This window comes from Pieris brassicae, chromosome 13 (assembly GCF_905147105.1).
Source record: "Pieris brassicae chromosome 13, ilPieBrab1.1, whole genome shotgun sequence".
Classification (NCBI taxonomy): domain Eukaryota; kingdom Metazoa; phylum Arthropoda; class Insecta; order Lepidoptera; family Pieridae; genus Pieris; species Pieris brassicae.
In genome coordinates this window covers 4,472,413-4,484,988 of record NC_059677.1, presented here as the reverse complement: position 1 = coordinate 4,484,988, position 12,576 = coordinate 4,472,413, and the positions used below count along the sequence as shown (strand labels likewise).

Below are 12,576 nucleotides of genomic sequence, written 5' to 3'. Positions count from 1 at the left end.
GAGGCGAGGGGCTATTTTAAAAACACTAACTTCATGTTTAATGTATGTCACAGCCAACTAGCTTAATCAGCCGTTCAATTAACAACCTAGCCGTTTAACCAGCGGCCTGAAAGATGATCTGGTTGATCAAACAGCTAGGCAAATGACTTGGATCGATGACGTTTCATTACTTGCCTAGTCTGATTGTTAATAAAAATTTAATTCCACATTCTGCTACTCTCAAACTCGAAACAAAACTGTCAATATGGCGTCGGCAAACCACAACTTTGATGGTGTTTTCCAAAGTTTCACGAAAAACAACAACTACAATTGAAGAGTAGTGTTTGTAGTGACAATAAAAATTTGAATTTGACTTAAGCAATTTAATTTTAAAAGAAATATATTTTATGTCAGATGTTTCATCATTTTATTTCTGCCAAATAATGACTCTAACTTACGAATGACCCAAGCATTAGCCAGCCAGTTTATCAAATGTTGTAACAAACGTACGGCTGAATATCTTTGAGGCCGTTAGTTAAACGGCTAGGCTGTTAATTGAACGGCTAATGAAGCTAGTTGTCTGAGACATATATTATATTACAAGCACTACACTATTACAATAATTTATGTTTATAAAACCCTAGGTTGGTTCACTGTCCGCGTCCAGATGAGAAGTACATTTTCATAATTGAAAAAAAAAAAAAACATTTGTTATAAAATTTAAATATACTACGTATCAATATATTGAATATTCACGCTGCCATATACCATACCCGGAATAAAAACCTAAGTACTATAAAACAATTTAACAATCATTTTTCAATATTTTTTTTCTCCATAAAATTCTCTGGTTATAAAAATATATAATCTAGTCTTCTTCTATTTTTATTTTTATTTATATAGATTATACGTAGATTGACAAATAATAGAATGATGACAGATACTGGCCCCACATGGAATACTGTTCTCACCTCTGGGCGGGAGCTCCCCAGTACCAGCTCCTTCCACTTGACCGTATTCAACGAAGAGCGATTCGAATCGTCGACGACCAATCACTTTCCGTGCAGCTTGATGCCTTGACCTTGCGTAGAGATGTTGGGTCTGCATCTTCTACCGCATTTACCATGGGGAGTGTTCAGAAGAGTTGTTCGGTCTAATACCCGCAGCTGAGTTTCATTATCGGACGTCAAGGCAAAATACAAAATACCATCCGTATAAGTTCCACAACTGAGCGTTATTTAAGGCAGTTATTGCCGTGCACCACCACTATGTGGAATCAGCTGCCCACTGAAGTATTTCCGAACAAATTCGACTTAGTTTCCTTCAAGAAAAGAGCGTACTAATTCTTGAAAGGACGGCAACGCACTTGCGAGCCTTCTGCCAATGTGAGTGTCCGTGGGCGGCCGTATCACTTAACATCAGGTGAGTCTCTTGCCCGTTTGCCTCATATTAAATAAAAAAAATACTGTCTTCAATCTTTTAACAATACAACGTTGTAATTGGTTATTAAAACGTAGTGTAAAGAGAGTGTGTGTCTCAATCCTACGGCTGTAACAATGACACAAAAAAGTCTGAATATGTCAATCACAGAAGGGCGATACATTTGAAGTGGGATGTTGGTGCCGTGCAGTAGGAGAGTTGTAGATTTGAGGAATTTAGGAGGAAAAATAAGATGATATATTATAACTACGCAAACAATTTCGTACTTGAAATTTAATTTATACAAGAGTTTTCGCAGTAACAGCAGCTAAAAGTACCTATTAAATAACCGTCACTAATGTCATGTTATAGACGAAAGAGGTTTAATGTAAATTACATTTGTCCCTCATTTTAGAATAACTCATTTTGACCAAAACTCTCCGATGTCAAGAGCATTCTGACTAACAAGCTAGGTCTGGATATCCATAGTTGAAGAATTGTTGAGTCCCTCACACTTTGAAAAGTGATTTCCTTTAATTTCTATTATTTTTTTGTTGGTTTCCTCTTTGTAATCGCTACATTAAAAATATTATTTTATTTTTCTTGAACCAATTTTCGTGTGCCTGTGTGTTACCTCTTATAATATAAAAAAGAAAACATAGTACACATCTTGGTAAATTAGTTGCACCCTCAAAAATTCATGTAATGTTTTATCCTTTGTTTATACTACAAGAGTAATAAGGACAAAACATTGTTTTACAACCGTTTCGATGAAATCCAGTAACGCCATATGATAAGCGTTGCCTAGCAACCGATCTAATAAACAAATTCTTATCTACAGAATTATTAAAGCCAAAATGTAATATTTAAGTGATAATGATATATTGTAAGCGTAAATAGTTTTTACAAATAATAATGGCCTGCAAAGCCTCTTTTGCTTTGCACCATAACTTTCCCAAACTCGCTGAAGAAGCTGGTTTTGCATTCAACACACATCGCCCACGAGTACATATAGAATGGAATAAAATACGTAAGTTTTATATTTTGTACAGAATAAATAAATAAAAACTTTATTCATGACATTGATCACTTATTTGGTTACAATTATTTCGTAGTACATGGTGCATGATTAAAAAAACTTTCATAATTATTATTATAAAGAGGACATACGGTGTAAACTCTATATAACGACACTGTCTTTGCCCACTATACTTATTATTTGGCCGTGTCTTAAGGAATTCAACCTGTGGGTTTTTTAATACATACTTTTGTACTGTGCGGTTCCAAGCGTCATCAGCGCTACGAATTGAGAGAACAAAATCCAAATTGCATACAAAGTTGAAATGGAAGATTTAATGAACGGGTGCCGTGTGTATGAATGATTTGGCTCAAATAAGTTGTAATATTATACCCATGTTTTGTACTTTTAGGTCTTCTTGATGTAGATAGTCTGATACGTGAGAAAAAGTTTATATTAATTGAGCAACATATTAATGATGTAAGTATATTATATGTTTAAACCCTTAAATTGGAATCTTGGAGTGTAACTCTCTGGGATAGATTTCATGTTTAGCGCGTTACTTTAGTAGTTTAAATTCCAATCAATGGCGTTACAACCTTTTTAGGTCCGGGCCTCAGATTTCTGTATCTGTTTCATGGTCATTTGTAAATTGAATAGGCAGGTAGCCTAGTATTGTCTTTTATTAAAGTAACTTTTACACATTTAAAGAAAACACTTTTTTAACGGATTGAAGTTATGTATTATTATAACTTCAATCCGTTGAAAAAGTGTTTTCTTTAAGGCAAGTACGTCCACCTTCTGTGGGTCTAATGGAAGCCGGTTTCTTCACGATGTTTTCCCCGTTCGAGCAAATGTTAAATGCACACATAGAAAGAAAATCCATTGGTCAACAGCTAGGGATCGAACCTACGACCTCAGGAATGAGAGTCGCTCGCTGAAGCTACTAGGCCAACACTGCTCATGAGGCCTAGTTCACTGTGAACGGCCTCTGCCCCATCTACGGGTTATTCGACAAACGTTTAAATTCCAAATGGGGGGATTTGTAAAAGTCGCCGACGTGTGTCAGACATACTTGCCTATTAGATTGACAAATAATCATGAAATATATACAGACATTTGAGGACCAGGCTTAAAAAGGTTGTAGCGCCACTGATTTATTTATTTTACTTTAATTCCAACCTCATTTACAGTTTTATAATGTGTTTTGTTGTTCAAAAAATATTTGGTAAATCGTATTCAAGTTAAATAACTTAGTGGTCAACTGCGCATGATAAAAAAGTTTTTTCAGATATTAGATTGTGTTTTGGAATCGGAATTCGATGTTAGGATTCTGGATGATGGCGTTGTTAAGATATTTCGTCTGGCACAACTGGCCGTGGAGTATCAGCAGTTCTGCCGTCATTACCTCGATAGAAGTGTGTATGTGTTGCGTGAAGAAATTACGGCACTCGCCAAGGTAAGCTTGTAATTTTTTTAGAAGGCTCCAGAAGACGACGCAATGGCATGCAAAGGTGATTTTAAAAAACCATTAACAATAATCCAACAACAAAAAAGTTATTAAGAACGAAAACCCTATACGACATTGTTAAAAGAGGATTTTTGTATATTACAGTTTTTTTTTAAATACAGGACAACTTAGACTTTATTATACGATTAACAATTATATACCTATATAAAGTAACAATATAACTACATAGTTATTACGCTCACTGTGTGAATTGTAATTAAAGTTCCAAGAATTTAATTAGAGCCAAAATAATGGATGTCATGTCAAAATGACCTTAAGAAAATGTTTATAAATAACTCAAAAACCTATTGATCATAAAGTAATTGTTAATGGTGTGTCTGTGGCAGCCAACTATTGTTTATTGCAATATAATACGCAATTTTGCTAAAAATATAATAATAATAAAACAAAAATCTACTAGCGATCACGCGCACACAGCCTAGACTACTTTGTCACACGCGATTCAAGACGCCAATAAAATGTGTATGGAAATGCTCACGTTATTAATGAACTAATATCATTACCAATATTGTTATTCAAATAGTAAATGTTTGGAATCTAACTAGTGGTAAATATTTCTTTGCAGGAATTAGACAACTATAAACGAAATTTAAGAGATAAAGAAGATGATATACGACGCCTACGAAAACGCCATTTTGTACGAACTCCTTTACCAGTTAATAATGAAAATATAGCTACAATGATTCTTAATAGTCTCAAGAATCAATCGAATATATTTTCTACTCACACAGACGCTCACCACAAGTGTGTGTACTGTGATAAAGTGTTTTTAAATCAAGTTTACCTAAAAAGCCATTTATCAAGACGTCACCCCAATGTAACGGAGGTACCACAGAGAGATACAGATACTCCACAAATACCAGACGAAAGTAAACTTCAGTCGGAAATAGACAATTTAAAAAGTAAATTACAGCAAATGGAAACTATGTTATTACAAAAAGTCCCACAATCCGAACAACAATCAAATGAAACGAAAAAGGAAGAGAAACAAATGAAAGACGCTGAAGTCCTGACGAATATGGATGTCGAAAATAAAATAGAAGATTATAGAAAACAGGAATTTGATAAATATGACAAAGAATTAAGTTTATTAAGAACGCAAATATCGCAATTAATGGATGCTGAGAAGATAAAAGAAGATATAAAAGTTGATAATGATAATAAGCTTATTGAAAAACTGCATTTAACAATCAAACAACAAGGCGAAGAGCTGGTGGCGCTTAGACAAGAGCTGATAAATTCAGTAATTATCTTTATATTTCCTATAGTTTGTAATGTTTCAAAGAAGTGTGTGTAATAGACTCGAATGTATTATATTGTTGAATATATATAAAAAAATGTATATGGATCTGAGCGTTTAAGTAGAAACGATGTTTTTGTATTTATAACGAGGTTGTTATTGCAGTAAAATAACGTCAATTTTATCATGCTTTCTCACATGCAAGTTATTTCGATAAGTGCTATCAATAAACCTATTAATATTACAGAAACAGACAAAAGATTACATGGAAAATGAAAAAAAGAAGGAAATAGAATTGAAAATGGCCAATTGGGCGAAACAACTAGAAACCCAATCCAGTGAATGCCAAACGTTAGTACAAAAATTAAATGAAACGGCCAAAGAAGTACACGAATACAAAGTTCTCGCTAAAGCAGAAAGAGAGAGAGCTTCACAACTAGAGGAACTATTAAATAAACAGAAACTTATTAAACCTAACAATTTAATGGAGGAAAGCCCTGTAAGTAATTTTGTTTGCTGTATATCGTATCACCTCGATGTTGATCGTCTTTTTCCTATTCTTACACTATTTGCTACCACTATGTGGTGGTACATTGAAGTATTTCCGAAATAATTCGAAGAAAGCGTACTGTAATTATAAAAAGGGTCGGATCTTTCAAGTTTTCTGATGGGCGTCTATCAGTTAAGCTCGTTAAGTCAACAAAAAGGGCTTTTCTCAATCTTAGTTTAAACTGGGAAATAGATAGTAAGATATATATTTAAACATTTACCGGTAATGATTGCTTTACAATTTGGAACAGTATACATTTAATAGAACAAAATTTGTTTCTCCCTAATATGATTTTTTTATTTAGTAGGCTAAAGGTAGGCCTTTGGCAGCTGCTACACCAACATCTGGAACATCTTACTATGCTACGCCAAAGGGACTGTACGCTTTTTCGCCATAAATCTGTTTTTTAGTTGTTTCCGTGCTATTTTTATAAGAATGATTAAAATTACTCGAATGGGTCCAGCCTTCGAGCTTTGCGCTTGGCAACATATTTTGCCATTCATTTTTATTTATATATAGATAAATCCTTGGATCGTTTGTGATCATTATTTGATTTATTGTTAGAATATTTAATTAGATTAATATTGAGGTTATATTATCAGGTATTATTATAACACAATTTTTTAAATAGCTCTCTCTCTCTCTCTGCTCCTTTTATAGCTGCCCCCGTGAACTCGTATCTCCGTATCTGTGATTTTACTTATCCTACCTTTTTAGTACATACATAAAACATATACCTAAACATGGTTTTTTTGCTACCCCAGAGACTGTTCGGTTTCCCGGAATGAAGAACATTTTAGGATTGTCTGTGAATTTTTGGCTATATAAACCTTAGTTCAAGTCATAAGTTTTTAATTATAAATAAAAAAATGGGGATGATTGTAGAGGGGGGAAAACTAAATGTATTTTTGTATGCTCTATCAAAAAAAAAAAAAATTGTTCAAAAAATAAATATTTAGGGGTGATCCGATCCACCTTTTTTAACATTTAAGGGGATTGATTAAAAATAGACATCCAATTCGCAGACTTAACCGACATGCACACAAAATTTCACGAAAATCGGTCGAGCCATTTCAAAGGAGTTTAGTAACGAACACTCTGACACGAGAATTTTATACATTCATACATTTGTATATTCGATTGTTTTTCTTTAGCTAATTCCCGCACTATATTGTGGGAAGTATGAAGTAACTTATGTGCGTGTATATATTAGCTTGGGGAAAAAGTCTTTTCGCATTATGTCATGTATGGACTTGTAATAAAATCTCTTTGACTATTTGTATCTGGCTGGTTTCGGTAACATTTAAATTTTAAAGAAGATAATTCCAAATTCAAATTAGGAAAATGTGTGATTTTTATTTATTTTTCGTACTGTCAAGATGAGTGAATCTAATAAAGAAATTCGATACATTTTAATATTTTACTACAAAAAAGGTAAAAAATTCAACGCAAATGCAAAAAAGATTTGCGATATTTACGGACCTAGTGTAGTGCTAGAGTCTAGAGCTCACTGTAAGAAACCTAATAAACAGGGAACTCATTTGTGATTCCTTATAACGACGTAATGAAACCGAAGCGTTTATGAAGAAGCTGATAACTGGTGATGAAAAGTGGTTATCGTCCCTGTTGTACGAGAACTAGTATTAGAACGTGCGAAAAAGATCGCAGTCAAAGGCCGGTCAGAATTTACAGACTGTGGCGAAACCCGGGTTAACTCGCAACAAAGTGAAGCTGTGTGTGTGGTGGGATTGGAAAGGCATTATTTATTATGAGCTGTTACCACCAGGTAGGACCATCGAACTCTACTGCGAACAATTGCTGAGATTAAAGCAAGAAGTTGAGAGAAAACGGCTGGAATTAATCAACAGAAAGGGTGTGGTTTTTCATCATGATAACGCTAGACCTCACACATCTTTAGCAACTCAGCAAAAAATAAGAGCTTGGCTTGGAGGTGTTAATGCATCCACTGTATAGTCCTGACCTTGCACCACGAGCGTACTGCCAAAACCAATTGTCGCGGTATTTTTATTAGAAGGCCCAAAATTTGTATAGCAATGGGATCATGTCTCTACTTACAAGATGGCGAAAAGCTTTCAAACAAAACTTTGTAATAAACTATATTAAAAAATGTTGTTAATTTTCTTTAAAAAATACGTAGCTTTTTCCCAAACCTATGCTATATATATATATCTACCTATCTTATCCTTAGGAGTTTAGAAAAATCCAGGCGCGTTTATTTTCGTTTTGTTGTTACGTTATACCTAATGGTTTTAGAAAAAAAACGATACGATAATCATGTTAGACATTATAAATACCTTCTACTTTTTAGGTTAAGAAGAATAATGAGAAAGAGAAAGTGAAGTTAAAGAAAAGCAAGCCAACACCTGATCGACTGATGTTAGAGAAATTGCAGAAACAAGCTCAGGATCTACTGAACATTGTACAGAGTAGTTCAGATTCAAGTGATGCAAACGATAGTTTACCCAAAACCAAAAGTAACAGCAAAGTTAAAGATCTGAAGGATAAACCAACTGACAATCCTAATACGAATCATTACCAAAACAAGTCAGCAGATAAAAAAGCAGCGAGCAAAATGCGTAGTAAAATATTGGATGGGAAAAGTAAAAAACCAAAAATGACCAAGGAAAATGGACTGGTCGCACTTCCTGTTAGGTATATATTTATTGTATAATTAATTGCTTTTTGGTAACTGTAAACTTAAGGCGTAAGGCTTGTGCGTTTCCTCCAACCTAAAAGGGGATCCTCGAACAGCCTACCTACTACTTGGCCGAAAGCCCCAGTGGCTTATTGAGAAGCTGTCCTTAGCGGGAAATACTTCCTTAACGCGTTTCAGGTTGTGACGTCATCGTAGTGATTGTAGGTTTCTACATCGGACGTCGAGGCAGAATACGAAATTCCACCCGTATCACCTCTACGTCCGTCCATCGTTCCATAAATGAGCGGTTTTTAAGGCATTTTTTGCCGCGCACCACCACTATGTGGAACCGGCTGCCCACTGAAGTATCACCGAAGCTAAACTTAGGGTCTTTTAGGAAAAGAGCGTACCAATTATTAAAATGCCGGCAGCGCACTCGCGAGACCTCTGGAATTGATAGTGTTCATAGGCGGCGGTATCATTTGACATCAAGTGGGTTAGGTTCCTGCCCGTTTGCCCTGTTCGAAAAAAAATAATACTTCAAAGAACAAATATCATTACACATGCGCATACTTTCTTACCGGATTTTTTTATTCTATATAAGTGTGTTTTAGGTTTTAAATTAGTGTGCTTGATCATTTTCTGAAATAAAAAAAAACATAGTTGTACAAAGAAATTAAATAATAGATTAATTTAATTCAATTATAAGATTAGAACAAATCTATAAATTTATATCCACTTTTTGAAGTGAAAATTTCTTACTACACCAATTTAAACTTTATACACTGCATAATGCATCTCATTTTCTCCCACGTTAAATGTTATGAATTTATGTGTCCGTCTCTTTCTACAGTCGCTTTTTTGTTGCATCAACTTTCGAATCACAACTTTGCTAAAGGAGTTTTCACTTCAATAAATAAATCAGTGGCGCCACAATCTTTTTAATATCTGGGCCTCAGGTTTTTATTTCTGTTTCATGATCATTTGTCAATCCAATAGGCAAGTTAGTGGTCAGCCTCTTGTGATACACACGCCGTCGACTTTTTGAGTCTAAGGCAAGCCGATTTCCTCACGATAATTTCGTTCACCGTTCGAGCGAATGTTAAATGCGCACATAAAAAGAAAGTCCATTGTTGCACAGCTGTGATCGAACTAACAGGGATGAAGCCACTACTGCTGCTTATTTATAATAAAAGTTTAAAAAATGCCGGACGTTATGATTGTGTGTTTGGGTAATTTTTTAACGAATTTCGCTTCAATTCTGTCTCGTGTAAGAAATACATTTTGAAATCGATACAGCTTATATTTTTTTAGTCCAGCAAAGGTTGTACGAGCAAAAATAACAGAAGAAGTGAATCAGCGATTGGTACAACTTGGAGTCGATCCACTTAAAAACAGTCTTCCGAGAAGCACATTTCAAAAACAAAGGACAATGTTGCAAGCGCAACAGGAAATAAAAACTAAGGTTAGTTAAAATTTGATTAATCAGTGGCTTTTTTTAGGACAGTATGCAAATGATCATGTTAATCTGTTAAGAAACATGCGTTTCCACCCTTTTGGGTGGCTCTTCCCTTGAAAACCCCTAAGTAATATCGGTTCCAAAATAAGGAACTGAATAATAATAAGGACCCAATGCTTACATATGAAATTGGCGTTTTGTCGTACTGGCTAATTGACCTCAAATATCTCATCTTTGGTCATCTAGTTTTTAATAAAAAATGTAGTTAATTTTTTTAGAGATTTCGAAAAGTAATCACTTGTAGTCGGGGTGATTAACTAAAAGGGATAATGAGTGTGACGCAATTGGTTTTTATTAAATGTTATTTTATTTTTCGACAAAGTCACCTTTCAGGTTTGTACACTATAAGTAAGTATCACTATTTATTGAACACCCCTCGTAATGGTTTCGTTATTGTAAGACCAGTGTTGGCCTAGTAGCGTCAACGTGCGACTCTTAGGCGTGTGGTCGATATTAGGTTGTGTATTAACGTTGTCTTGATCAACTTTTGTCGTAGGAAAGCTTCACGAGGAAACCGGCACGCCTTTGACTGAAACCGTCAACGGTGTGTCAGCAACAGAAGCCTGATAATTTCCTATATAAAAACAAATAGTTTTTTCTGTATTACTGCAGAAATCTCAGGCCCTTAATGGTTGTACCACCGTTTAATTTGTTGTCCATTTTTAGAAATTTCCTTCAAGAGAGAAGATTTACCATTCTATTCTGACGCATTTAGACACTAACACGTCTCCAGAAGGTATAAATCGACACGAGGATCTAGAAAAAACATCACCTAGTCAAACAAAAACCTTCAGTCTTGCCTCTGTAATATCGAATGTCAAAACAAAGGCATTATCTCTAGTAAAACACAACGATGCTTTAATCAAAAAGAAAAATCCAGTCACTGATAGGGCAATGGCTCTACTTAAAACATCTCCCAGTTCAATGCAATCAAGCCCTAGAAATATTCAAGAAATAACATCACCGATTCGTTATGGAACTCAAAAAATAACGAAGGAAAATAAAATATCTAAACATGTTGAAGAAGATAGTGAATCAGAGTCTAGTGACGATTCGGAAACGGACAATGGCCCAAGAAAATATTGTAAAAAAATAACAGATGATACAATAATCCATCAATCACCACAGTCGACTCCTAAAAAAGCAGATAAAAGAAACTCAGAAATTATTTCCGTTAAAAAGTCAGAGTCAAATCAAAGTAAATATATTAATAATGATCTTACAAGTGACGATATAGAATCAATAGAGGATATTGTGTCACCACGAAAAGCGTTTTCTGAAGAAAATTTAATTAAACAAACAAAAGGAGTTTTAAGAAATGCATCGTCAACTTCGTCATTGAATAAGAAGAAAGTGTTGTTTGATATGGACGCAATACAAATGAAGTCTATAAGTGCGTCTCCATCTCAAAGCTTAGCTGAAAAAAGCGATAATGAAAATTATACGTTGGGAATTATTAATTTAGATGCAGATGAATGGGATCCATCAAGGTAAATTTGTATGGATATTTTCTATTTATTCCTAGTATGAATTAAATTCTCCAGTTATTGGTACTCTGCATCACGTATATTCAGAATAAAAAAGAACATATATTGTATTAGTTATCGTTATGCGCTATGCGTTTATGTTTAAGATTATAAGTATCTAAGACTATATTATTTCTTTCAGCAATGAAAATGACAATCAAATAAATCCGACTATTCAAGTATCAACTCGGACAACTCCACGCATAGCGGAATTAAAACAGGCCATAGAGTCGCAAATGGCCCGCAGAGTTCAAACACCGAGCACTATTTTGGCGGGAAGTGTTAACATTTTACCGACACCTGTTCCAATGGCAAGAACAAGTTTAGGAGGCAGCAATACAAGCCTAGGGAGCTCCATATTGGATGAGAGTGACAATTTATCAATTACGAATAAAAATACGTCGAATAAAATAAAGAAGGATGATAGTGAAATTGATTTATCCGAATTATTGGGTGACGATAAAAGTGACAATAAATTTTAATAGAATATTGCTGGACTAGAAGTTCACATTAAATCGATAATATAGTGTAATTATTGTTAAATTCTTTTTTAATCTCGATTTCCTGAAGGTGTTAGGCAGAGACAACGCATATACAGGTGTCATGGTTCTGACATACCACTATCTGACATACCACTATCTGACATACCACTCTTGCTTTATCTACTTTGATGATCGTCACCATGCATACTCGTCTAAATAAATTCTTAGCCATTCGACCTTCACATTGAATATTTTTTCTTATTTACACCTCGTCAGTAAACCGTGTCACGTCCGACACAGGCGATAATCATTCGATTCGCTCAATTCAATCAAATTATTTTGCTTTATTATTTAATATAGACGATTCGAATGCTTTATAAAATGCAATGATGTAAAAATGCCTACACTATACCCCATTGGAGAAGTAGAACAGAAGGGTGACGCATGGTGTGAGCACAATATTATATTTTCGATGGCTGTATTACATACTACAATTAAATTAAACTTATAAAAAATTGCATCCTAGTTTAATTTAGGATGCATATATTGGTTTTTAAAATTTTGAATAATTACTTGTAGCTACAGTAATTTGGACTCGAAACTTCGTTTTATTCCGTATGTCAATTGCCAATAGGTGACTGCTGTTTTTGACAAAG

The 12,576-nt window shown here is 34.5% G+C and overlaps 1 protein-coding gene across 1 annotated transcript; it reads left to right on the top strand.

The window, feature by feature from the left end:
- Positions 1-2,294: 2,294 nt before the first annotated feature.
- Positions 2,295-11,920, top strand: LOC123717863 (zinc finger protein DZIP1L). Its single transcript, XM_045674112.1, has 9 exons — positions 2,295-2,428; positions 2,829-2,896; positions 3,708-3,875; positions 4,513-5,190; positions 5,435-5,686; positions 8,067-8,410; positions 9,708-9,858; positions 10,579-11,402; positions 11,581-11,920. The coding sequence occupies exons 1-9, from the start codon at positions 2,314-2,316 to the stop codon at positions 11,918-11,920; spliced, it is 2,940 nt and encodes a 979-aa protein (XP_045530068.1). The 5' UTR covers positions 2,295-2,313.
- Positions 11,921-12,576: the final 656 nt, after the last annotated feature.